Source organism: Podarcis pityusensis (assembly GCF_964106645.2).
Source record: "Podarcis pityusensis genome assembly, chromosome: 9".
In the NCBI taxonomy this organism is placed as follows: domain Eukaryota; kingdom Metazoa; phylum Chordata; class Lepidosauria; order Squamata; family Lacertidae; genus Podarcis; species Podarcis pityusensis.
In genome coordinates this window covers 77,031,995-77,059,682 of record NC_138034.1, presented here as the reverse complement: position 1 = coordinate 77,059,682, position 27,688 = coordinate 77,031,995, and the positions used below count along the sequence as shown (strand labels likewise).

Sequence of the window (27,688 nt, the reverse complement as noted above, 5' to 3'; positions counted from 1 at the left end):
GCAGCCTTCTTGGGTACCCGGGGAGAAATGGCCACGTTTCAAAAGAACCAAACTCTGAAAGTTTCAGCCCTTTAGCTCTTAGAAAACTTGGGCTGATGAGATGTGGGTGGTGATTCCTGGAAAATGCAATGGGTGCTGTAGAACTGAGTGCAAGGCAGACTTTCAGTTGTCAGTGACAGTAATAATAATTAGCATAAGTAGCATAAAAACGGCTTTGTTTTGTGTGAGTTGACACCTGGAGGGCTGATGAATGAAGGGCTCCACCCTTCTTAGTAGCAGGACACGGTGGGAAGTTCAAGCATGCTTCCCAACCTCGCTCACCCCTCTTCCCCACTGCTTCCCACTCTGACCTTCCGTCTCTTCCTCCGGTGCTTCAGTTCAAACACATGAGGATGGATCAGAAGGGAATTTTCTTCACCTGATGATTTGCTCCCTCTGGGTTCAACCAGAACCAGTGAAGGCGGTGAAGATCCTGCGTGAGCGTCTGGAGGCGGTTGGAGGGTGGATGGTGGCTAACAGATTGAGGTTGAATCCTGACAAGACAGAAGTACTGTTTTGGGGGGATAGGAGGCAGGCGGGCGTGGGGGACTCCCTGGTCCTGAATGGGGTAACTGTGCCCCTGAAGGACCAGGTGTGCAGCCTGGGAGTCATTTTGGACTCACAGCTGTCCATGAAGGTGCAGGTCAATTCTGTGTCCAGGGCAGCTGTTTATCAGCTCCATCTGGTACGCAGGCTGAGACCCTACCTGCCCCCAGAGTGTCTCGCCAGAGTGGTGCATGCTCTGGTTATCGCTCGCCTGGACTACTGCAATGTGCTCTCTGTGGGGCTACCTTTGAAGGTGACCCGGAAACTACAACTAATCCAGAATGCGGCAGCTAGACTGGTGACTGGGGGCGGCCGCCGAGACCACTTAACACCGGTCTTGAAAGACCTACATTGGCTCCCAGTACGTTTCCGAGCACAATTCAAAGTGTTGGTGCTGATCTTTAAAGCCCTAAACGGCCTCGGTCCAGTATACCTGAAGGAGCGTCTCCACCCCCATCTCTCAGCCCGGACACTGAGATCCAGCTCCGAGGGCCTTCTGGTGGTTCCCTCTCTGAGAGCCCTGTTTAGGGAAGCTTTTAATGTTTGATGGATTGCTGTATTTTAATATTTTGTTGGAAGCTGCCCAGAGTGGCTGGGGAAGCCCAGCCAGATGGGCAGGGTATATATAAATAAATAAATCAATAAATAAATATTCAACGGCCACAGAACTTGGGGGCTACTGGTAAGAAGTTATTTGCATGGCTTCCTTGAGTCATATGGAAAGATTTGTTCCGCAAGCACCTTAGGGTAGTGGAACTTGAATGGCTTCTACTTAATTTGTGATGCCTCCTGGTTTGGATTACATAGGTTGGTGTGTATATATGAGAGAGAGACAGAGAGGGGATTAAATGTGGATCCTTTCACCTAAATGGGTAGGTGGGTGGGCCAGATCCCACATGGTTCTGGCTGCTTCCAGCTCACACAGGCCAGCTTTTTCCATGCTGGCTGCCCCACGGGTCTGGGGAGCCTGTGTTGTGGGCAGTGGTTCTTTGGCCACCTGTGCTGTTCCTCCTGAAGGCCTGGCCGTGCTGGAACACCATGCGGGGGAAAGCGGAAATGAGTGAAGGACACCCCAGCCGCCTCCATCTGAGCCTGCCTCTCATTAGAGCGCAACACTTTTCCCAGCGATGGCCCACACGGCACGAACACTTTCAAGCGGCTCCGAGCCCCGCTGTGGCGCACTGCTGGATGCCTCCCGTTGTGACGGCCAGTGTGTTTTGTTTACAGCGCATCATAAAGATGATTCACTCCCTCCCTTAATATCAACCAGCTTGGAGGGGCTAAAATCTATCTCGCCTGGGTGTAGGGCTTGTTCCCATCAACCCTACACATGGTGCGAATCAACTGTCCTTCCAACTTGAAAGGGCCTGGGAGAGGCGGGCTTGCTTGCTGACGCACCGCTTTTGTTCTGGGGGGAATTGTTTCCATTGTGTCCTCCACAAGGAGGGAAGCGAAAAGTGTCGCTTGTGGCCAGTTCCCTCTCCATAGTTCTCAGTTGGGGGGATCTGTGCTGGCTGGAGCAGGGCTGGCTCGCCTGCCTTCTGGGTTGCTCCTTGCATTTCCTGGCACTCGCTGAGGCCATATGCACGCTCCCCCACCCCCCAAAAACCATCTTTCTCTCGTAGCCCCAGATGACAAAAGGCATGTTCCCTAATAAGAACGTTGAAACCAAAAATGCTCCCCTGTAGCTTAAATTGGAGGCATTGTTCTTTATTTCCTTTCTGATGGAGCTGGGTCTGGATCTGCTAGCAGCTCCAGGGTGGCTGAGTTTATTCCTTCTAATTGGCTTGGCCTTTAGCAGAGGCTTCACAGTTTCTTTTCCCTGGTCAGCCAGGGGTCCAGGTTCAAAGCCTCTGGGGATATATGGAATAGAAAATGTTAGCAGTGGAGATGGTCATCTTGGGGTTCACTGGCTGAAGCCCACACATCCTGTGGATTTTCCCTGACTGTTTAGATGAAGTTTTCATCTTACGTTGACCTAAAAATGCTATTATTCATGCACATGCTCTGAAAGCGGCTCATTGGCGGTGTTCGAAATTGGCCAGGCGCATTTTGCACCTGGCTATTGGCCACTTGCAACCTGGTGGAGATACTTGGGCACCAGAATGGTGCCTGACATCTCCACCATCATGCATGCCTGGGGATAATTGGATCTTGCCTGTTTTCACATACTAGCAACACATCCTGTAGAGTGCTATCTGTTAGGAACCAAAAAGTCATATTGAAAAATAAGACCTTTGAACTGTCTGGCCCCCAAATGGCAAGTAGACATTCCGTTTTGGTGACTGTAACCCTGGTTTAAAGAGCCATTTGGCACGTAGCTTATGCATCTGAGTTTCTAACACGGGCTCACGCCAATTGCTCTTTGCTTGTGTCTGCTTGCTGGCTTGTCCATTTCTGCAGGCAGACTGTGTTTGCTGCAGCCGAAACTGGTTTGTATCCCACGCATGAATGTTGAGATCTGGCCTTCTGGGCCCTCCTGAGCCCCTGGTGGATTGTGGGTTCCCGTAATAACCACTTGGGCTATTGGTTTTGATAATGGCCAGTGGTAAGGTGAGAGATGTCAAGCGAGTGATGGGAGCCCCTTTTTCTACTTCAATCCTTTAACAATATGCTAAGAAAATCCCATAAGGAAGACTGGCAGCAAAGTCCCAAAGCATATGCAATTCGGATTATCTGTCACTAATTGAGAACAGTACGGTTGTGGCTGCAGGTACACAGCCACAGTTTAAGTTGCAAGCAGCCGGCTGACCCCAGAAAGTGAGTGCGAAGATTGTATATATTCTTTTCCCCTTTGAGGTTAGCAAAAGCAGGGGCCTGGGGTCATGGTGGTCAGTTAAAACCAGAAGATGATGCTATTGGCTGTCCATTCCTCGCTATCCTCCACCAACAGCCCGCTTCCTGGCTTTGCCCCATGAAGCCCCAACAAGGCCACAACCTCCTCATCCTGTTCCCGGAGGCCGGGGTCTCTGAACCCTTCACTCTTATCACTGAGCTGTGCTGCGTAGAAGGGTCTTTTCTATTCTTGTGCCTTAGAACATTTCAGTGCGGCCAACAGCAGTGGTCCTAGTAACAGCCCCCTCAACTTTCCTAGGGGTGGCTTGCCATGCCCTTCTTTAAATTGCCGTGTTGGTTTCCTGTACAGCTCAGGACCCAGCAGAAACACCTGTTCTGTACTTCTAAAGCCTTCCATGGCTACTCTGCTGTTTCCTTCTGACATGTCTCCTTCAGTGATTCTCCAGCTCCACCATCTGCAGCTGTCTGAAGGTTCCCAGCTCCCTCTAGACTCTGCATTTGTTGCCCTATGGCTGGGAACCTCCTCCCTCATCTCCTTTGTGCTCATGGATGGAGCTCTGTAGAGCAATAGAGTGGCCTGTTTCATCTGGGATTGCCCGTGCTCTCTGCTCTATGAAGAACGGAGCGTTTTCCTTCCCGCTCTTGGTGCTGGGGGGGGGGCAGGTTTGGGGCATCCAAACTCTTGCTGACCTCTCCCAGCCCACGCTGTGACTGTTTGCATACTTGTGCATTAAGCAAGCAGCTCGCTTTTTGTTCCACTTTATTTTTAACTTCTTCTAATAAACAAAATGCTAATGCTTTTATGTCGCTTAATGAGAAGAAAATGTCTGAAGGTTAAAAACCATCGTGGCATATTTTGCCTTTTTAAATTGAAGTCCAGGCTTTTGTTCCATTTATTAATTGAAACCAAAAAGCGAGACGTTTCCGTGCCCCAGAAAGTGATCAGGCTGTCCCGGCATGTGAATTCCTGGGGTCCTCTGTTTTCCCTGCTGCCGGCTCCTCCTGCCTAAATGGATTTCAGTTGGGAGCTCCTCATTTAGGCCCAGCAAAGGGGTCACATTTGGACCTGCACCTGTCAGCGGACCCTCCATCTTAGGCAGAGTGGCTGCAGCGCATGCTCATCACACTTTCTGGTGACCAAAAAGTCCATTGGCATTCTGCATGTCTTCCAAGGGGCTTTAAATAGACTATAGAAGAGAATTATGTGTCATCCATATAACCACCTGGGGGCAGGGGGAGTTGGCCTGATCCTGCACAGGGCTCCTGTCTTTGTGGCTCATGCTGCCATGTCCTGGCTCGCTGCTTGGGCTACTCCTGAAAGGGACCTGCAGTGGGTTGCATGTGAGTAATTCCATGTAATAATAATAATAATAATAATAATAATAAATTTATACCCCACCCATCTGGCTGGGCTTCCCCAGCCACTCTGGGCGGCCTCCAACTGAATATCAAAAAGACAATACAGCATCAAACATTAAAAACTTCCATAAACAGGGCCGCTGCATTGCCTGACTTGTCAGTTGGGACCCCAGCATGCCGTGAGCAGGATGGTCAGGCGGGGACATGTCAGAGCTGCTTTTGCCTCCTGGTTTGTGGCCATGTACAGTCATACCTCATGTTATATTTGCTTCAGGTTGCGTCCCGCAGCGACCCAGAAGTGCCGGAAAGGGTTACTCCCAGGTTTTGCTGCGCGCGCACGCACGCACAGACGCGGCGCATGCTCTAAATGACGTTACGCGCATGCGCAGAAGTGGCAAATCGCGACCCACGCACGCGCAGCGTGGGTTGTGTTCTTTTCGGGTTGTGAACGGGCCTCCGGAACGGATCCCGTTCGCAACCAGAGGTTCCACTGTATATGCAATAAGACAATGCAATGTGGAATCACTTTATTTCCAGGGTTCAGATCCTAAGGCATCTGCGGAGAGAGTGCGTGGACCAGCTTTAAGAATTTTTTTGGATTCTTTTGGACTCAGCCAGTGCTGTGGCTGAGCTATGTGGCAGCTTTTCACGAATGGGAGGGATATGCCCTCTCTCCATTGGCTTCCTCTCCCTTAGCCCATCTCACCCCAGTGCAGGCTTGCAATGAAAAGAGTTGTGTATTAGGACTAACCCAAGCAGTCGCTAGATGGCAGGCTCTCCTTTCTTAAAAAAAGGCACATTGCTAGTTTCAGATGAGAGTTGTAATGCACCAGGCTGCAGCCTGTGTCTAATGAAGATATACTAATATCCAGATTTATCACCTTTCATTAATTACAAGAGTGCTTGTTTTTAGTTTCCCCCCTGTATAAAAAAACAAGTTTCCTCCCTTTGTACATGAAAATGCTGAGGTCTACATACTGTGTCTAAGACCAGATGATAAAATTTTACTACAATGTTGATGGTTTCCATTTTCATCTTCTCGTTTTATCCCCACCCTGCATCCCATCCCATATTTTCCTAACTGGCGAAAGCTAAGAATATTACCAAAGCAACAAAGAGGCTTACAGCACCTTACAGACTAACAAATTTTATTCAGGCATAAGCTGCCATTCACTGGAGCCCAGACGTAGGCTCTGGTGCGTTATAACCCAGGAAAGCTTGTTCCACAATGAAACTTTAAGGTGCCACAAGAATTGTTCATGTCCTTGCAGCAGAAATGTTTTATGGTAGATGATGATAAAACAAGCTATGCATATACTGTATTTTAATTTCCCCCAAACCTTTTGTGGGAGTGGGAATGTGAAATGGAGGTGCCATTTTTATGGCTTTACTACAGTGGTACCTCTGGTTACGAACGCTTCAGGTTACGAGCTCCGCTAACCCGGAAGTAGCTGCTTCTGGTTGCGAACGGAAATTGCACGCCAGAGGCAGGCCCCTTTGCGAAAGCGCGCCTTGGGATAAAAACAGTTTCAGCTTAAGAGTGGACCTCCGGAACGAATTAAGTTTGTAACCAGAGGTACCACTGTATTTCTCTTAAATCTTACATCTTTAGTCAGGAAGCTGCTTGGGGATCTGCTAGTGGTTTTTGGCTTTGCATCGTGCCGTTCAGAGTTGTATTTAGTACTGGGAGATGTAAGATAGAGTGATAATGGGACAAGTCCCCAGTACAGTGGTACTTTGGTTTAAGAACAGCTTAGTTTATGAACAATTTTGATTAAGAATGCTGCAAACCCGGAAGTAGGTGTTTTGGTTTGTGAACTTTAGCTTGAAAACAGAACACTTTTCGCTTCCTGTTGAGTGTGTTTCATTTGTAAATTGAGTCCCCCGCTGCTATGGGAAAGCATGCCTTTGGTTTAAGAACGCTTTGGTTTAAGAACAGACTTCCGGAATGGATTAAGTTCGTAAACCAAGGTACCACTGTAAATGCCTTGTTTAGGGTGTATTGTAATGAAGAGGGGTCTCTGTCAGGGCACTCCAATACATGTCTTGACAGAGGGTAAGTTCAGTGGGACTTGCTCCCCGGTAAGTGCGCATGGGATTTGTACTGGTTGTGAGGGGAGGCAGAGGAGCAGCTGCATTCCGAACTGCAGAGAAAGCTTAAGCAGCGTCAATCCTAAACCGAGGTGTTGGAGTATAAGAGAATAAATCAGAATTCAAGAAGAGAGCGCATTTCTTCTGTTGCCTCACACTAGGGCTTGAACGCACTGTAGGGCATCCAGAGGTGTTTGCCCTGTTGTTGTTGTTGTTTATTTATTGAATTTATATACCTGGAGGTCTCAGGGCAGTTGTGCAACAGGATTTCCAGTTTCCTTTCTCCGCCCTCCAGCCCTCTGCATGCCCCCCATCTGCTCCAAAGAGTCCCCTAGGATTTGGGGGGGGGGGTGTGGAGTTGCAGGGGAAGGAGAAGGAGGAGAACACCTGTTGCTTGAGTGGCTGCTTGCTTGTTCTGCGTCTGCTCATCGGGTACTCCTTTGCAATGTGCTTTCTTCTGGATGCTGAGACCTCGCAGTCCAGCTTTGCACCAAGGATGTTCTTGTCCGCCTACCAGCTTCTTCTCTCATCACGTTGCTGGCTCTGGATGCTGTGTTCCAGATCCTCGGACTGTTCTCCTCTTATTCTTTGGCTTCCCACCCCTCCCTCCCTTCCATGCCCTCCCATTCAGCATTCTGCGGCTGAGCAAGCAGGTGGCAAAGTCAGCCATGCAGATGCGGTGTTGACTCTCGCTTCCTAAACGGTCCTCTGGCAGCTTCTCTTTTCTGAGTGGTTGCTGCTCATAGCAGATGGAAAGATTATTTGTGAATCGCCATGTGATGACCTTAGTGCCATCTCTCTGTGCGTATTTCACCCTGCTGTCATCCACCTTGGTCAGTGTTAGATTAAAAGCCAGGACATAAACCTTTAAAATACCAAATAAATTGCTGCAGGCATTTTTAAAATAATTTGTATTTTCTTCTAAATAATTGAGACCACTTCACTCCTGTCTCTTGAGTAATTCCTTGCACTTCTGGGACGAGGGAAGTGAGGTGGGGGAAAACCTGAACGGCAGATCTTGTTGTGGTGGAAATCATACTCTTTCTCTTGCAGTAAAATTGCAAGGTGTTGCAGCGCATCCTTTCTCCCCTTCCTCCCCACCCTCAGCTCTCCTTCAGATTAATTTAGTGAAGTTCAGGGACTGAGAGTGGATTCTGAAGGTGTCTTTCTGCCCAATGCCCTTGCGTTTCATCCAGGTCTGTCTATGATGGTGAGGAGCATGGACGCTTCATGGAGAAACTCGACGCTCGCATCCGGAATCACGACCGTGAAATCGAGAAGATGTGCAACTTCCATTACCAGGGCTTTGTGGATGCCATCACTGAATTCTTGAAAGTCAGGGCAGAAGCCCAAAAGCTCAAGGTAAGGAATGGGATCCATCACTGTGGGCAGTGCTTAGGATTCCTGTGAAGGGGCAATGAGCTCCTTAGAGGAGGCAGCAACCTACGTGTGCTGGTCTGAAGGCGAACCGCAAGTGGAACAGCAGAGAATGCGCCAGTCTTGGGTTGGATGCTGGTATGCAGGATTACTGCTTGCTATTTACTCTTGAGTAATAGCTGTGGCTGCCTTAAAAGTGGGGGAGTAAAGTAGAACTTCGTTCTGCAAATAACACTGATCTCTGGTGCGTTTGGTGCACAAAGTGTTTTGAAATTTATGCCACAAGAGCAAGGAGGTGCAGTTGTTTGGCTCAGGGCAGCAAACCCTTGAGCTGCAAGCTTGAGCGGGTGTTTTGGTTGAGTTGCAAATTGTGTCTCCCATGCCCAGATACAGTAGAGCATCAAAGCTCATTGATCCTGGGAGAGCCAGTGAATGGGTGGGCTTTGAAGCTCCACTATATCAGCCTGCTTAAAACGTTGCTTGGTACAAATTCTATGCCAGTGAGGTCTGTGAATTCATGCCCTGTCCAAGGAAATAGTAGGTTCCTTAGAGAGGCTTGCTAGAGTTTGGTGGCAGCTGTCAGGGGACCAACTTGCATCTCCCCATTCGGTCTAGAATCATAGAATCATAGAGTTGGAAGAGACCACAAGGGCCATCGAGTCCAACCCCCTGCCAAGCAGGAAACACCATCAGAGCACTCCTGACATATGGTTGTCAAGCCTCTGCTTAAAGACCTCCAAAGAAGGAGGTCTTTATCTAATCATCTGTCTAATCTTATCTAATCATAAGATGCCTGGCTTCAAGGCTGATGTACGTAACTTGACTGTTGAAGTCTCTCCCCTTGCAGCCATTCATACTTCTGAGACCAAAAGTTATTTTCTTCCACATTTTTCCTTTGGCTACCAGCACCATTGTTCAATATTGCAGCAGGCTGAGTAGCTCCTGTGTGTAGTCGGAGAAACTCAGTCCTCCCTTTGCCTCTTCAGATCGTGGGAAGCATAAGTTTTAGTTCTCCCTTTGTGTGCTGATGAATTGCCAACTCTGTTGGGATTGAGATGCTAGAAGCTCCCACCTGTGGCCTGCAGTCCGTTGCAGCGCTGGGTCTGGGCTGGCGGCTTCCAGTTGGAGCCTCACTTCTGGGCTCCCTAGGGCTGCTTCAGAGGCCTATTTCACTGGCCCTCTTCCATCAGTTTTTCACACTAAACCTACGGATTTCAACTGGCCTGTGCATGCCTTGGTAGGATGCATTTGTGTTGCTTTTGACCTCTAGGTTGCCTTGTGTGTACTCTCTGAAGCATGGGAAGGCTGAAGAGCAACTCAGGCCTTCTTCTGTGACCCTGGTGCCCAGCAAAGAGGTGTGTTGTCGGCCATGAATAAAGTGTCACAATGCTCTTGCTTTTGTTAAAACATCTCCCAATCCTTGGTGACATTTCATAACCACGCTCACTTTTCCCGGTATCTGGGATCAGTTTGCATGACAAGATTTCATGTGGGCTCGTTAAGCCAAGGAGCATCTTCCAGTTCATGCAGTCTCCTTTTCCAGCTTGACGCCCGAGACTTTCAACTAGGTTCTAATTGAAACAACGATGTGGTTTTTTCTTTGCAGAATCAAGTCACGGACACAAACAGAAAACTGCAAATGGAAAGCAAAAAAGTAAGCCCAGGGTTCTAGTGTTGGGGGGGGGGGGAAGTATCAGGTGTGGGCTCTGGCCATTGTATTAGTGCCAGACATGTTGGGCTTCTGTGCCAGGGAAACCTTGTGACTCCGAGGTGGAAGGTCGCTGTGGTCTGTGATTCCCTTGCCTGCCTGCCATTTCTCCCACCTGGAAGATGCACATTCCCTTGCGTGCATTTTCTATGCCTCGTTGGTGAGATCTGTACAAGAATGCCCAACGTCCAGATTTCAGACTGTGGAGCATGGGAAATGTGAGTGCAAGAGAGCTCCTCTCTGGGAGGCCTTACAGGGAAGAGTTACTTAGCCCAGAGTGAGATGCTCCGTGGCCCAGCCCCCCTCTCCCCTCTCTGCTCTCTGACGTGTTCCTTGCTGGTAACCTTCCCTCTGCCACCTGCAGCTGCCTGAAGGGCATTTCCTGCTCCCTCTGCCTTTCCGCCTTTGCTGCCCTGTATGTTTGAAACGGCTTCTCATGTAGGCCATGCTTGCTAGCAACAGCTACAGTCCACATAGGCCAGGAATACCCTGATCCATTTCCCTCATTGTTCCTTGATCCTGAATGGATGGTTGGATGGAACAGAAAATGGTCCTGTGGCCTTTGAGCCTTTGATATGCAGCGAGTGAAGTTGACTTGGAATGCAGTGCTAGTGGTTAAACGGAGGTTTCTTTTACAGCTGGTGGGAGCGATGGAAGAGCTGAAACAGTGCCGGCTGCAGCAGCGCAATATTTCTGCCACAGTGGATAAGCTCACGCAGTGCCTTCCTGGTGAGAGACGAAGCAAAGAACGTCTGCATGGCTCTAGATAGGGCAGCAGTACCCCATTTCTTCTCTTACTGACTTCTGTATCCTTATGTCTCCTCTGCTCTAGTTCTGGAAATGGATAGCAAATTAAGAGAGCAAATGAAATCTAAAAGGTAAGCTCATAACGGCGGCCGGCGTGACAAATGTGACAGCGTCTGTCTGGAGGTCTTAGCTTCACTGAAACAAACGGGCAGACAGCCCAAGAACGGAACAGCAAATGGCACAGCCGGCTCAAGGCATTTTGGCCTCTGAGGCCGGAAACCCAAATGCTGCTCCCGTCCTGCAACCCAGAGCAAGCCCCACTGGGCGCTCACTTCCCTCTTGCTTCAGTGGGGCTGCTTGTGCAGGGGAACTTCCCAGGGGATTGTGCTCCATGGCTCAGCCTTTGCCTCTTACTCTGTGGAACTTGCTGCCGCCTGGCTTCATCCCAAAGAAAGCCTGCCTCTGGGAAGCCCCTTGGTCCTGTTCAGCCAAAAGCAGACTGGGTCCTTTGCTGCCATCGTGCATATACGTCATACCTTGGTTTTCAAACAGCCTAGTTCTCAAACGTTTTGGCTCCTGGACGATCGAAACCTGGAAGTGACTGTTCTGGTTTACGACCATTCTTTTGGAAACTGAACGTCTGATGGGGCTTCCCTGGCTTCCGATTGGCTGCGGGAACTTCCTTTGGTTCCTTTCCCCCTCCTTCAGCCACTACAATACAGAAGGGGTAGCGCCCCCACTCCCAACCTTTTTGACAATGATCTTCACAAATCACGTTCTAAATATACCCATGGCAAGTGTCTTGCATAAAACCATTGCACTGGCAGCTTTTAATGTCTAGTGTTTTGTTGTGTTTTTAAAATTATGTTGGAAGCCTGCCAGATTGGCTGTAGGCGGAGTATAAGGAATAAATCATCATCATCATCATCATTCTCTTCCTCCTCCTCATGTCTAAATGACCAAGTAGAGATGGATTTGAGGGTTTCTTCTAATAATACTGCCTTTCATTTCCCCCATTTTAAGTCTCTTTTTAATGGTCTTATTTTGCCTTCTTTCTACTGAGGCAGAGAGTGTGTGATAATTTATATCTTAATCAGTTCCCCTGTTGATGTACCAGCTTCATTCTCCTCGCACCTGTGAAGCAAGCTGCAAGGGGAAATATCCCCCCCCCCCAAAAAAAAATCTAGTTTTCCCGAAAGGCCGGTTTGGTTGGAGAATATTTGACTACTGTCTGACTTGCTTGGCTGTCGGTGAGATGGGAGCCTCTTTTCTCCTATACTCAGCCAGATGGGGGTCAGGTAATTAGTTTGAAGATCTGTCTCTCTAACAGTCGAAAGATGCCTTGGACTCTCCTGCCTATTCCTCCTGTCTTTGCAGCTGGCCTCATCCCTCTCTTCCAAAGGGGAGAGCCGTTTTGCTCTGATGCAGCATAAACGAAGCATCTTTAGCCTTTGTTAGTCTTTCAGGCTTGTTTGCTGCCGTTAATCCATCTCTGGACGGTGTCCCGGAAGTCCCTTGGGGTGAAAGATGGCACCACGTGGAGTTGGCCTCCAGGCTCCTCTCATGAGCGCAGGAGCCGAGGCGCCACGGCTGTTGAGAGGCTGAGCAGGGCACAGCTGGGAGGCCTGGCTTGGGAGCTGCGCTCCGAGGGGGGGCGGGCGGGTGGGTGACAGGGGCATGTTTGGGTCCACATGACCTCACTGGCTCGAGATGTCTGTCAATGGGAAGAACATTTGCTGCACTGGCAGGCTGTCGGGGGGCCTGGGTGGCGAGTGTAGCCAAACTCCACAGGGCCCTTTGGTCATCCTTCAAACAACAGTGTCTTGAGATGAAGCAAGCCTGTCCTGCGTCTGTTCTGCTGGCCTAACGTCTGGCTACTCGTGTAACCTTTGCTTTCTCTCCAGAGGAGCTGCATTTTATTGGAAATAGCTTTACCTAAACCTCATGGCAACACAAACAGAGCCTGGATTCCTGGAGTAAACAGCACACTGACTTTTGCTCTTGATGGCCTCTACAATTTTCAGTTAAAACAACTTCCCTTTCCTCCAGTTGCACATTATGCAAACATTGTTTGGAGACGAGGACATCTGAGTAGTTCTGTGTGTGCATTTTTCAACTGGCATGCACACTTTCTGACTAGACACATTTTTAGTGGTAGGGGGTGTGAACGCCAGAGTGTCCTGACCAAACATCTTTGGCATGTGCTACATTCCTGCTGAAACCTTTTCTCAGGACCCCCAGAAACTCCACCGATTTCACCCCTGGGTTTGAAAAGTTTGGTAAGAAGCAGAATCCATTTTCTTGCCTCTTAAATAAATGCAAGCTGCTTTCCAGCTCTCTAAAGTCTCCTGGTCCACCCACCTGCATGCGCCTGTGTGCACCGACTGTCAGGACTAGCAAGCAAGGAACTGTTGCATGCCTTGGTCCAGCAGGAGAACTGGGAAATTGTTGCTTTCAGAGGAAATCTCTCCAAAAAGGAATGGATCATAAATGGGCTTGTGCAGTGCTCATGTTATAAAGGAAGTTTGTGCAAGAGAGTCCTCTTGGATTGTGTCCCCTGCTTGCAATTATTCTTTGCCCAATCATGATATGCTTCACTTTGACTCAAAATGTATTGGCTAGAATCATTGTCCTGCCCACTGCTAGGTTCACCTTTTGTGTCTCCTTGAATCCTTCCACTGACTTGCCTCCCCTTTTCTATGTCCAGAAACCCTCTCCCTCTTTCTGGTCGAGGATGTCAGTGCCTTTGCCCCTTCTCTCTAACTTGCAACTTTCATTTCTCTCTGGGCTCCTCCTCTGCCCCTGTAACCTAGTTCTGATAGCAAGGCTGCCGCTCTGCCTAACTTTGTACAGCTCTTGTTCCTTGGGTGGGCGATCCAAGAAGTCCCATCATGGTGGTGAGTGACAGGCCCCTCTTCACTGGCAAAGTGGGCTATATGCTAACCAGAGCCTTTTCCCAAGAAGGAGCCATGGGCACTTATATAGTTTGTCTTCCCACTTGTAGGCCGATAGACACAAAGGTGGGGGTGAGTAGGCTTGGGTGTCAGCTGAACTATAGAAGCTGTATGGCACCCTGGTGTTTCTCGTTTTAGAAGGCCAAAGTTTTGCCAGTTGACCACCATCTTCTGGGAAGCTGTGGAATTGAGTGATCTTTCCTGCTTCTGATGAGCGTTGGTCTTCTCTTCCAGACACTATCCTGCCCTGAAGACTTTGGAGCACCTGGAGCACCTGCACTTGCCTCAAGTGAGCCATTATCGTTTTTGCAAGGTCATGGTGGACAACATTCCAAAACTGCATGAGGAGATCAAGGAAGTTTCCATGTCCGACCTCAAAGATTTCCTGGAGAGCATCCGTAAGCACTCGGACAAAATTGGCGAGACAGCAATGAAGCAGGTGAGCTGAGCCATGAGCACTAGGAGGGTGCCATGTTGAGCGGAGTGGTCTCCTTTCGATGTTTGAAGCACCTGTGGTTTGCAGATGGTCATGGATGCCACTGTGGAGCTCCTGGTTAGGAGAGGCTCCTTTTCTGTCCCTTCCGTTGCTTGTGACTGCCCCGTGTCACTGGTTGGATGGGGGACTATGGGAGCTCCTCACACTTCCATCTGCATTAGAGGCCAATATAATCCAGCCTTCTTCCTTAGATGGAGTGTGGTGTGAACCAATGGCCAGAGAAGCTACATTTCTGATGCAAGTATTCTGACACAGGGAATAGATAATTGGCTCTTGGTTTATTTTTGTTTAGTCATCTTAGCCTTACTTAACTCTCTGTGACCCCATGAACCAGAGAATGCCTTGGAAACTCTCACTTTCTTCTCAAAGCTTCTCCTTTTTTATGTCCATGGTGTTTTCTTGGCAAAATACTGGAGTGGTTTGCCAGTTCCTTCTCCAGGTGGATCACATTTAGTCTAAACTCTCGGCCATGACCTGTCCATCTTGGGTGGCCCTGCACGGCATAGCTCACAGCTTCTTGGAGTTCTTCAAGCCATGACAAGACAGTGATCCATGAAGGGGCTTCATTTATTACAGTCAAAACGTTTACTAAGGGGATGGTTCCACCTTCTTAATGGTTCTGAACTTCAGTTAGAAAAGAGACACCCACCAGCTCAGACCACTTAGCCATTTGCATACAAAGAGTTAAACTGGGCAAGTCTTTTGGGGGACAAAAGCCAGGATCCCACTTCCTTAGCAGTGGCCCTGAACCTCTTGAGGTGGTGGCCTTAGTCTGCATGAGATTACAGGAGCTCCTCACGTATTTCCTCCCTTAAAGTTCATTTGCGGTTCCCATCAACTGGCCCTCTGAGGCATGCTGCCTCCAACCGTGGAGGGAGGATCAGGACCACAATGGCTAGGAACCATTGGTACTGGTTCCCCCAGGAGGTCGTCTTGGTTCCTGCAAGGTTTTGCATAGTATGAATTTTCTTTGGGGTTGTCTTAGATTTTAGTCTCACCGGTGAATAATAAGTAATAATCGCAACGGCCCTGTCTCAGGCTGCCTCCAATGTGTCAGCACTGGAAGGTGGTTGTTTTTTTAAAATTTTATTTATTTATTTATTTGCTTTTCTGATAACATTCCACATCAACAAAACATGAACAAAAATGATACAGCAGAGAAAAAGCTTTCCTTTCAAAGAATCGACAAAAATCAGTTTTCTTTGCCAGTCCTTAAAATTTTGAATATCATTAATTATAGGTACTGTTTGAAATAGAAATAACATCTTTGGGAGTATATTCATTTTTATAGCAGAAATTTTACCCAACAGAGACAATTGCATTTTACTCCAAATTTGCAAATCTTTCCTAATTTCTTTCCAAACCCTTGCGTAATTATCATTAAAGATATTGTGGTTATTCATAGTTAGCCATATCCACAGGTATTTTACTTTATTTTCACTCTTTATACCACTAATTCTTTCCAAATCTTTCGTGAGTTGAGCATCCATATTTTTGACTAGCATTGTTGTTTTTTGTTTGTTTAGTTAAAAACCTGCAAAGTTACCAAACTCCTTTATTTCTTCCAAAACTGCTGGTAAACTTTCTAGTGGGTTTTCCAACGCCAAAACAACTTAATCTTCATATGCTTTTAACTTACAATTTTGTTGGTCCATTTTTATACCTCTTTTTGTCATTATTCCTTATCTTTTGTGTCAGTACATCCAAAATCAAAATAAACAGCAATGGGGACAAGGGGCACCCTCGACTGGTTCCTTTCATAACTTTGCATCCCTCAGATAATGTTATTTACAATAATATTTGCTCGTCGTTCAGGATATATAGCTTCTATAGCCGTTAAAAATGTTTTCCCCAAATCCATTTTCCTCAGAACTAGCCCTGGAAGGTTTAATGGCCAGACTTTATATTTCCAGTACTGAGAACCTTTGGCAGAGCAGTGCTTTTGTTTCTCTTGAGTCCTGGGCATGTGGCAGGCCCTTCTCACAGAGTTTTGAATTTTAGTCCATATGATCCTCTTACCCACATGATCACTGCTTAGACAGTTTTGAAATATTAAGCAGTACGTCAGTGATTTTAAATAAGTAAACATAAAGTAATCCAGGATGGTGCTAGCTTCAGGTTCCGTGTAGAGTTGGCTCCCTGTCAGATTCTGTTGGCCATTCTGGGGTTGCAGCGCTCATCTCGCTTTACAGGCTGAGGGAGACGGCGTTTGTCTGCAGACAGTTTTTCTGGGTCATGTGGCCAGCATGACTGAGACGCTTCTGGCGAAACCAGAGCAGCGCATGGAAATGCTGTTTACCTTTCCGCCGGAGTGGTACCTATTTATCTACTTGCATTTTTGGCGTGCTTTCGAACTGCTAGGTGGGCAGGAGCAGGGACCGAGCAATGGGAGCTCATCCCGTTGCGGGGATTCGAACCGCCGACCTTCTGATCGGCAAGCCCTAGGCTCAGTGGTTTAGACCACAGCGCCACCTGAGTCCCAAATGCTGGTCGTACTCATAATCAATTCATTCAAGTTAATGGACATGACTAATGTAGGCTCCTTAATTTCCATGGGTCTACTCTGAGTAGTACTTAGTTGAATACAACCCATAGATTCTTCCATTGTGCATTAATAACCCAGGTGTTCTCCATAGTCTCTTTTGATGGACTAGCCACCAGAATGGCTTTCTCTATCAAAGACAGACCATGGCGATCCTTTCAAGCCCATGAAAGCCCATAAACTGTTGCAGGTATTAAAGATCTAGGAAGTGCCTTTTGTCTCTTGGAATTTAAATTGGCCTTATTAAAATGACCCGGGTTTACCTGATGCAAACAGTTAGAAGCTTGATTGTTTATGGAAATATTTAATGTTTGGCCACGAACGCAACCATGTTTCTGGAAAAGTCGCTCTGTGTTGGGCTCGTGGAAAGTACTAATAGCTTTCATTTGTCTTTTGGTGCCCGACTGGCGGGGAATGCATCCGCAAAGGCAATCCCTGTCCAGCTGAAGCTGTTTCCCAGTAACCGAGAAGCAAGAGAACACTTCGGTTTTGCCGTTGTATTGTTGGCTTGTTTCTTCCGGTGGCTTTTTCATCAGTGGGTGAGCAAGCCCCCTAAAAATCTCTTGTTAACAGAATGGTTTCCCTTCTTGGCTTAGGTGATCAAGGCAAAGAAGCCTTGAATTCAGCCTCTTTTTGCTTCCTGTTGGAGAACCACACCATGAGCTGGCCTCTTCATTCATTAATTCAAATTGTTAGCTAGCCACTCTTCAGTTGAAGATCTTCAACTATTGTCAAAGGCAGTTGCTGGCTGTTCACATTGCAATAACCTGAACAGGCTGTTGCCAGTGCCTAGATAGCTTTTCCCTCTAAGAAGAGCTTTGCAGCTCCTTAGAAGACTAGCCAGTTTTATTATGGCACAATCTTTTGCAGAATATTAGATGCATGGAGTGTGATCCTCAGTTGACCCGGGCATAAAGGAAAAAGGTGCAATCTGTGGCAATTCAGTTAGAGTTTAAATGTGTGCAAATTAACTCTTTGCAACAGCAATAATTGATAACAAAGTCATCTTAAAATTGCTGAGTACATTAGCACCTACAGAAAACTATTCTCTCTCTTCAGATACAAATGAATAGAATTTCCATTTTTATTAAGTTGCAATTTGATAGCTTCGCAGTAGAAGTTTCTGTTGAAGTTCCTGTGTTCCACAGTAGTCAGCTTAAGATCAGCAATAGGTTGACCTGGTGGTATTACAGGAATTCATTTTTGTTCTTTGCTGTTTGAAATGTGTCTTGCCTTGAGATGGTTTTGTAGAAGGCAATCAATAAATTAATAAATAGGAATAGATCATTGGCACCTTCCTTCCTCAAACATTGACTCCAACTTCTCATACTGCGGTGGCTAGATTTAATTAGCCATAAGGGCCAGGAACCGAGAGGACATTTAGTTGGGCTCGTTACTTGCAAGCACCTTGCTGTGTTATCAGTCCACATTAACTGAAATTGGTCCTTCACAACAGGGCGAGATTAAGACTGGATACCTCTCTAGGAACTGCCTTATCCATAGCATCAAGTGTTTCAAAGGCGAGTGACTTTATCCTCAAAGTGCTGGGCAAACATGCCACAGCAGGCCTTCCAGGGGTCCAGTGATGGGCCCTCCAGAAACAGCAGCCTCCAAACCACCCTGAAGGGTTCTGCTGTACAGCTACTTGAGGATGCAGTTGATTCAGCAAAGTATGCCTTTTTTACTGCGTCACATGTTAGGCACAAGTAGTAGTAGTAGTAGTAGTAGTAGTAGTAATAATAATAATAATAATAATAATAATAAGTTATTATTTATACCCTGCCCATCTGGCTGGGTTTCCCCCAGCCACTCTGGGCGCCTTCCAGCAAAATATTAAAATACAATAATTCATCAAATGTTAAAAACTTCAGATCAAATGTTAAAAACAGGGCTGGCTTCAGATGTCTTCTAAAAGTCTGATAGTTTCCTATTTCCTTGACATCTGATGGGAGGGCGTTCCACAGGGCGGGTGCCACTACCGAGAAGGCCCTCTGCCTGGTTCCCTGCAACTTGGCTTTTCGCAGGGAGGGAACCACCAGAAGACCCTCAGAGCTGGACTTCAGTGTCCGGGCAGAACGATGGGGGTGGAGACTCTCCTTCAGGTGTACTGGGCCAAGGCTGTTTAGGGCTTTAAAGGTCAGCACCAACACTTTGAATTGTGCCCGGAAACATGCTGTCTTGAGTGAGATTTCTCTTGCCTGTGCTCTAATCATCGACCTGCTTCATTGCCTGCAATTCCTCCGGTTATCAATATGTCAGACTTGTCGAACTGTATTGACCCTGAGTTCCAGTGCCCCCATTCCCAGCCCATGCCATCTCTTCCAGAAACGCTGAAGCACTGGCAGCATCAGGATGAGTCTGTGCAGATGTTTGGCTGTCTTCTTCCCTGGCTGACAGCTGCTTGGTTGGCTCTGGGTTGGTCTTCGCTGAGGAGCGGAATGTATTGTTGCTTCCAGGTTAATTGCACGAGCGTCTGGCCCCCCTTCCCAGCTCTGCCTGTGAATCAACACAGCCCCTCATTCCGCGGTGCAGAATTGAACTGGGAAATGTGACATACACAGTTGTGACGAGCACAGCAGGCTTGATGCCCGAACTGTAGGGATTGTGCTTTTCCAATCCAGGCAAGAGAGTCCCCCAAACCTTTATCTTTAGAATCCCATGGAGGCCTGTGGAGTCTGGGGCAAAAGCCACTTGAAGGCGACATTTCACAGGTGCTCCACAAGAACTGGAGTAAGATGGCAAAAGCAGCATGCCCAGTTGAATTGAGGTGAAGGTTTGCCTGTCGTGGACTGGAACCGTTTGCGGAGAAGCGTTTTTAGAGCTCCGTAGGGACACAGTTCTTCCATTGATGGCTCTGAACAAAGGAACAGTTCCTTACATGCAATGCAATTATGGCGAGGCGGAGGCTTCCTTTGGTCATCAACAGTTGGCAGCTCTGCTCTTTGGACGATTGCATCGCCCCCTGAAATTAGCTTCTGGCACCGATAGGCAGCTGTTGGCAGATGCTGGCTGTTGTGGTGGAGAGAACACTCAACGCATCTCGGCTCGCACCACATGGATTGTGCTGGATTTCTTCAAGCAGGCCAAGGCAGCCGATGTTGGTTAACACGAACCCTGATGCCACTTGAAAGAATTGTTTTGTGGTGATCCGAGTGCTACATGTTGCACCATTTTTGGACAGCTTTCAGCGGTGTTGGGCAAGTGTTCATTCCGCCTTCCAACAAGACATTGTTTGTGTGTTTGGGAGGTGGAAGCTGGTAGCAACTTGTGGGATAAATTGTGCTGTGGAATATTGGAAGGTTTTCCTTTGCCCCATAAAAAAGAGTTCCTTCCTGCGCTGGATGAAAACAGTTCCTTAAGGCTATGTGGAAATAAACACAGATGCAAATGGCAGTTGCTTCACTCTGGAAGTACAGGCACTCTGCTGTGCTTAAGCGCATCTGTTCCTCTCTAGGGTGGAGCTCAGGGAAAACTGGTTGTGCCAAATTGCAGCAGAAGCCCATGGTGCACAGGGCTTATTGGCCAGTGGGCATGAAGCCACAATCCCCTCTCTTCCATCTCCTCCCAATTACCAGAGCAGTTTTATAACCAATTAAAATTGTGTTGTTGTTTTTTAAAAACGTGACATTGACTTGAACATTGAGCAAGGACAAATATTTTTAAAGGGGTGGGGCAAGGCAATGTTTACAATTGTCAACAGCACTGGATTTACTGGTAAATGTGTTTGTCTTTTTCAGGGCCTTTTCTGTGGTGGCCCCCCACTTGTGGGATGCTCTCACCAGGGAGGTTTGCCTGGCACCTTTGTTACACGACAGGCAAAAACATTCCTCCCAGGCCTTTAATCTATGGCCTTTTAAACTCTGTGTGTGTGTGCGTGCTTGTGCGGGTTTTTGTTTGTGACTATGCTTATGATTTTTCATTTTATGCCGTCTAGTCACATGCCTTACCTGAGTGTCCTGAACTTGCCTTGGACTCTGACCTCCTTGCCCTCCTTGGGTTTCTTAGATCTGGCCTGGGAGAGGGCTGTTGGGAGTGAGTTACATCTCTTTAACACTTGATGGTATCCGGTATGTATTTTTATTATATAGCGCAGCAGCTGAGGTATGCCAGGCATGTGAACGGGGTCGCTCCAAACAGTGCTGCCTCTGAGCATCCAGCCTGAGCCTCCAGGAAGCCTCCTGCATCACAGGCCAAGAATAACCACTCCAGAAGTCATTATCGGATAAAGTTAGTTTCCGCGGCCAAAAGTGTCCGCTTTGCCTCTTCAGGCAGGCGGATGGGAGTGAGCGCTGCCTCCCTCTGAGGAGCATCCACCGGGGAGCTCTCTGGGTCGCTTGCCCTTTTCGATTCACCGCTGACTCCTGTTGTTTACTGATGCCGAGGTCGACTGAGAGCATTCCCTGCTCAGGCTCTGTGGAAATGAATGAGGATTGCACCAACGCGCTCCCCTGCTGCTTTCCAAGCCCTCTTAAAATGCACTGCTGCAAGATCTTGTTCATTCTCCTTCGCCTAGATGCACTGCAGTTATATGATGAAAAGAAGGATCCCCCCCGTAAGGTTGGTGTGGTCCCTTCCCTGTGGGTAAAGCGTTTTCTCAAAGCGAGGCATTTGGTATAATTTTCAATGGAGAGCCCCAAAGGTAAACGTTTTCTAGGGTGTTGCATGGTGGAATTCCTCTGGGTCACTTGGAAGCCTGCAGTGCTGCCTTTGTGCGCATTGCTCAGGTAGCCAGGAACCCTGGAACTGGAAGCCTAACCCAAGGCCGTCTTGTGTTCACAGATATTGCTATTATTTATTAAATTTCTATACTGCCCTTCATCTGAGGACCACAGGGCAGTTCACAATATAAAAACACAAAATTCATGCCATAGTAACAAACAAAAACAATTCCCCCCCCCCCCCCCGATTTCATATCTCTATACAGTGGAACCTCGGGTTACATACCGTCCTCCTTACGAATGCTTCGGGTAACGAGCTCTTCTAACCCGGAAGTAGATGCTCCTTGTTGTGAACTTTGCCCTGGGATGTGAGCGGAAGTCATGTGCCAGTGGTGCGGCAGCAGTGGGAGGCCCCATTAGCCCAAGTGCACCTCATGTTAAAAACGGTTTCGGGTTAAGAACGGACCTCCGGAACGAATTAAGTTCATAACTGGAGGTACCTCTGTATTAAGATCTGTGTTTTAAGAATGGTGATATGTTTCAGTGTTTATTCTGGCCTTAGCTAATTTTTCATTAGTTCTCAATCCCCATGGGGTTTGAGGTTTACCTCGCCTGGCCTGGTTCACTCCAGCGCAGATCCCTCTGTGGGCCGGATCGCACATGAGCGCGCCTGCCCATGATTTTCGGTGTCTGCGGAGACGTGAATTTCGGCGTCTGCACATGCGCAGACGCAATTTCCAGCACTGCAGAAGCGAGTGGGTGGCTCATTTTGGGGGCGGCTCGTGGGCCGGTTAAATGACCCCCCGTGGGCTGCTTGTGGCCCATGGGCCTTAGGTTGCTGACCCCTGATCTAAGGCTTCATTGGTGTCTCCTTGATCTGAAATGTGACTTTGCCTCTTGTGCCTCTTTCTCCTGGGTCTCTGCACTTGGTGACCCAGGCTTGCTTTGTAACCCACCTTTGGACAGGGTTGACTGTGCAGCGGAATTTTTTCCTGTAGGTCAGGGGCTGCCAGCCTCTTTGGACCAGAGGGCACACTTGGAATTTCGAGAAGGACATGGCGAAAGTAGAAGCAGAACAATAATTGCTGCTTCTTCCTGGACGATCTCATGCTTACTCTGGGAAGTCAGCTGGGTCCTGCCAGTTGTGATTGTGGAGGTGCAGCTGTTGAAGGCACAAGAACCCTGTTTTCTCCAGTGCAAATCCTAAACCACGAAGACATAGTGATGCTCACCAGCTTGGATGGCTTTTTGGGCACATTCATGGAGGAACAGGAGGAGGCTAGCAAGGGCTGCCAGCTATGATAGCTGTGCACTGGCAGGACGTCATTTCCTGGGGAACATGAGTGGAGAGGGAGCTATTGCTCTCAAGTCCAGCTTTGGGGCTTCCCAAGAGGATGACGGACTGGAGAGGCCCCCCTAGGCCTGATCCAGCAGCTAGGCTCTTCTTACGCTCTTACCAGCAACGAAGCAGAGTCAGCCACTTTCTGAGGCCATCCTTTCCTCTGTTGAGCAGCCCTTGCTGTCAGGAAGTTTTTTCTAACGTTGAGCTGAAATCTCCTTTCTTGTTAATTCAAAACCCTTTGGTTTTGGTCCTACCTCCCCGAGCAGCAGGGGAAAACTTTGCCCCACCATCTGTGCTGCAGCTCTTCAAATACTTGAAGAAAGCCATCATGTTGCCTCCGAATCCAGCTGCTCAGCCCCACGCCCTTGTCCCAGAGGACCCTGGAGGGGGAACGTTCCTGCCAAGTGCCAGCTTCTTGCAGGATGAGGCTGGTTTCAGCATGGAGTCCAGATTGCTCAGCCCCACTCCCTGGCCACTGAGGATTGTGGGGGGAACTGCTGCTGGGCATCACACCTGGGAAGGACCAGGGAATGCTGCTTAGGAAGTCCCGGCTACCTACGGGCACTGCGTCGTTTCTGTTTTCCTGTACAGTGGTACCTCGGGTTAAGAACTTAATTCGTTCCGGAGGTCCGTTCTTAACCTGAAACTGTTCTTAACCTGAGGTACCACTTTAGCTAATGGGGCCTCCTGCTGCCGCTGGAGCACAATTTCTGTTCTCATCCTGAAGCAAAGTTCTTAACCCAAGGTACTATATCTGGGTTAGCAGAGTCTGGAACCTGAAGCATCTATAACTCGAGGTACCACTGTACTAGATTTTGTTGTTGTTTAGTCATTTAGTCATGTCCAACTCTTCGTGACCCCCTGGACCAGAGCACGCCAGGCACTCCTGTCTTCCCCTGCCTCCCGCAGTTTGGTCAAACTCATGCTGGTAGCTTCAAGAACACCGTCCAGCCATCTCATCCTCTGTCGTCCCCTTCTCCTTGCGCCCTCCATCTTCCCCAACATCAGGGTCTTTTCCAGGGAGTCTTCTCTTCTCCTGAGGTGGCCAAAGTCTTGGAGTCTCAGCTTCAGGATCTGTCCTTCCAGTGAGCACTCAGGGCTGATGTCCGTACTAGATTTTAGTATGGTTTTATTTGGAGAATATATCTGTAAGCCGCTTTGGGAACCTCTTGGGGCTATGGAATGGGATACATTTTAAATAAAGAGTAAATGAATAGCCTCTTCTCTATTCTAAACATGCGCAACACCTCAAGCCATTTCCCATGGGGTCTCTTGGCCCCTCACCATCTCTGTCCCCCTCCTCCGGACAGCTTGCCTCCTCTTCCTCCCCATCTCCGCAGTTGAGAACAGCTTCCTGCTTCTTTTTCTTCCAGGAGGGTGCTCAGCAACACTCTTTCCCTGGATGGGTGGGTGGGTGGCTGCCTGTTGATTCAATGCCTCGTGCCTAAGAGAGGTGTGCCCAGGTGATGCCTCTGTGCCCCTCATCAGGGGGCCGCTAGTTGCCTCGATGTTCAGTGGGGAACTGCAGTTGGCTCCTGGCAGTGGCTTCCCTGTGTCTGGGGAGAGGCTAATGAAGTTTTCCTCTTGTGTGTTGAAATCCCTGCTGTCGCCACAGCTGCTGCCCTGGCAAGTGGCACGTTGCTGGTCCTGGGCTCCATTTGGGCTCTGTTTCCAGGCCAGTTGTGCTCTTCCTCCCCAGTGCCATGTGTGCAGAGCCACTGGTGTGCCATCCCGCCCCCCTCTCGCTTGAGAATGTGGTGGATGGAATGACATGTTCGCTGAATGCTACTCGCATTCCAGATGCTGATGGCTGGCCTCTCAGTGGCCCGGAACAATGTTTAAAAGTGCCGCTTGGGCGGTGTTTCTAATTATCCGCAAGCTGAAGATTTTCAAACCTTGTGTAATCTCCTGCAATGCAGATGGAAGTTGTTGGGGCTCCCCCCACCGCCTTTTCTGTGTATACTTTGTAGAAAATCAGATTTAACTGTTCGTGCAGGCGACATCCTTGTCTTACTGCTTGTCAGGCTTTTGGCAGCGGTAATGGCAGGCCGGCAGGCCATGGCGGCTCCTTCACCCCCTTTGCTTGCCTCTTTGCAGCTGGGAGTCTGCGGGCCCCCCGAGTTACACGGTGCTGCCGACTGTGAGATGGGCGCCTGCGTTCTCGTTGAGTCCTGGGGAATGGATGTCCTGAGGCTAAGAAGGTGCTGAGGTCTTCAGCACAGCCATGCCTCCCACGCAACCCTCTTTGGAGAGGAATGGGAGCTGCTTGGGAGCAGAAACGATGATGTATATTTTTCGATCACTGGGAGCTCACGTTTGAAGTGACTGATAAATTATCCGAATAGAGTTGAACTTTGGTGCACAAGCAGTCCAATACAGGCAAGAATAATATGGAAAACGTGTTGGCCTCTTGGGTTCAGAAGATGGGGTATGAATCTTTCCTCCTAGTAGCAGCATCCCAAAGTAAGCCACGTCATGCCGCTCATCCAACAGGATGCGGGTGGAGTGTGTCTACGGGCTGAACTTGCCTTGGTTTGGTGAGATAAGGAGGCTGGTTTTCTGGGGACAACATACCTGTGCTTTTAGTTGCATTGTGTTCCGGTCCCCTAAAGAGAGGCTTCCTCCGGAGGGCTCCTGACAGCTTGGGACAGGGGCTGTGTCCTGCTCTTGTGGGCCTGGGGAAGGGGAAGGAAGAACATGTTGTGCCCTAGGGCTTCTCACCCCAGATCTGAGCATTTTGTGGTTGTATGGGGGGGGGGAGGTGTCCAATCAGTGGGAGAGGGAAAACGTTGTCAGGAGCTCGGCCTACACTCGAGTAGGTCCCTGGCAGAGACACATGCCCAACTAGCACGTTCTCTCCTTCCTGGTCTTTTGTTTGGGAGCTTCAAAAGCTTTCTTCTGCCCGAACATCACAGCAACTGATGCCAACAGACACCGGCATACTTAGGGATCCGCTGAGTCTTCGCAGCTTTGTGTAACAGACCTCAGCAACTCAGCATTTTGGCTAATCTACTTCATTTACATATAAACACACACAGAGCACTGCAACATGGCTCCCTCTCTCTCTAGCATCAGACAGCAAAGAGAAAAAGAACAAAGGACAATAGTCCCACTTCATGGAACACAGTAACACAAACATCCTGTATCTGTCACTTCCCACTTTATGGAGTCAAAACATACACCATCATGTGAAAGACAACAATCCCATGACTGCAGTCAAGGAGCAGGAATTCTAACATGTCTTTCTTTTGCCCTGAACCTTCCTTTGAGTTACTGTCTCTTGTGTGTTCTGTAGCTTTGTGGAATGCACCCCCCTCCCCATCCCTGACCCAGCTTGAACAGGCTGACCCCCTTTTCTCTCCACCCTCCAGTTTGGTCCCGCCCTGCTCAAGCAATACCTCAGCATTCCAGTAGTCTCAAAACCCACAGATCCTTGTCAGGTTGGGGTTTTCATGCTTTTTAAGACTTTGCCCTTTTACATTTACAAGTACACACACTTACTCTCTTGCTCGCTTCTGTGTGCCTGAGAAGACCCCTGACTACGCAGAAACTTCTCACTTATTTCTGGGTGGCCCCATTTCCCACCATTCCTAAATGTAGGTCTGCACCCCACCAGGGCACAGAGCGTGGGATGATCTCCAGTGTGAGCCTGTGGCATCAGAGCAGAGTCTCGTGGTCCCTGAAGAGCAGGTGCTTATCTAGAAAGGAATGTAATGGGGAAAAAGGGCAAAAGTTGTAGTTAAAAAGTGTTGGGATGCAGGCGATGCCATTTGTGACAATTCACTTGGTGCTTAAATGTGTGCAGAATAAGGGCAGTGGCCGTTCACACCAGCAGCGACTGGTGATAAGAACAGAATCGCCTGAGCTTTGCTGAATAACATGCCTTCTGTAAAGAAGCAGGAAGCCGTTGCCTTGCCCCTCAGACCCAAGCATGGAAGAGTCGAAGGGGCTGCGTCCTAGTCTCCCAGCTCAGTGCTTCAGATCTGGACGTGTTGCTCCTCAGGAGGTCTTGGCTTCTGTGAGTCCCTCATATACCTGGAGGAATAGTGGGTCCACCAGGCCATAGACAAGGAGCGGAGCCTGGCAGGTCTTATAAGAGGGCTTTGCCGCTTGCCGTAAGTTAATGAGGGAGCTGGACAAGACCCTGCAGCCCTTGCCCCTTCCCTGCGGATGGGCCTTGGACCAGAGAGCCCTCTAAGCCCAGCCGCAGTGCTGGATTGGAAGCCGCCTGACCTTGGATCTCTTCCCTTAGCTAGGCTGGTTCTTAGCTAGCAAGTGCCTCTGGAACGGGGCAGGTGGTTTTGCACAAACCTTCCTATCTTTGTACATGGGCAGGGAGTGGTCTTGGCTTCCAGATGGGGGCAAGAAGGCATTGCCTGGTGGCAAAACCAATGGCATTTGCATGCAGAAGACCACAGTCCCTGGGCTGGACTTGGGTTTGAGGGGTTTTGGAGAACAGAGCCTGGAAAGGCCTTCTCTTGAAGGCCAAGCAGCCCTCGGTCAGGTGGGCCAAAGTCTGGCTTGCAGGAAGGGCAGCTTCTTGGGGCCTTGAGAGTTCCATCTCCACAAATGGAAGCAGATGATGAAGGATCTGGGTAGAAATTCCTGGAAAGGAGAGGAAGCTGAGCGTCGGGGGACCGGGTGTGCGAGTGTGTTGGTGATCGTCAGATTTGCAGACGCAAACATGTTCCCGATCTCTGGGCACGCAGTGCTGCTGGAGGGTTTCGTGCCTCTCTGTTTTCTCTCCGGTTCCATTTCACTCCACATCACAGGATCAGAGCACAAATGTGCTTATTATCATAAAGGCTCTTTATTTGAACACTACTTGGCTTTCTGCGGAAAACCTCACATGTTTGCTTAACGGGAATTCTATTCCTTTAAGTCTGTGTTTATAACACTCTTATAATTTATAGAAATGTATTAACAGGTACTCCTCCGTATTGTTTTTATGACCTCAGAAAAGAAACTGCAAAACCCTCAGGCTCCCATTGATCTCACCCACACACCCCTGCTGGCCACATGGGCTCGGGTGG

The 27,688-nt window shown here is 48.7% G+C and overlaps 1 protein-coding gene across 7 annotated transcripts in view; it reads left to right on the top strand.

The window, feature by feature from the left end:
* Positions 1–27,688, top strand: part of LOC308485361 (exocyst complex component 6B-like) — an 81,225-nt gene that overhangs the window by 23,136 nt on the left and 30,401 nt on the right. For 3 of the 7 annotated variants that reach the window (XM_081021188.1, XM_081021186.1, XM_081021191.1), the window contains exons 2-6: positions 8,028–8,193; positions 9,815–9,862; positions 10,555–10,645; positions 10,749–10,794; positions 13,852–14,056. In XM_081021188.1, the coding sequence (XP_080877314.1) occupies positions 8,028–8,193; positions 9,815–9,862; positions 10,555–10,645; positions 10,749–10,794; positions 13,852–14,056 (556 nt within the window). Of the gene's footprint in view, positions 1–8,027; positions 8,194–9,814; positions 9,863–10,554; positions 10,646–10,748; positions 10,795–13,851; positions 14,057–14,304; positions 14,365–20,589; positions 20,716–20,743; positions 20,771–24,752; positions 25,043–27,688 lie in introns of those variants that run through there. The other 4 variants (XM_081021187.1, XM_081021192.1, XM_081021189.1 and 1 more) reach the window with 4 other exon arrangements.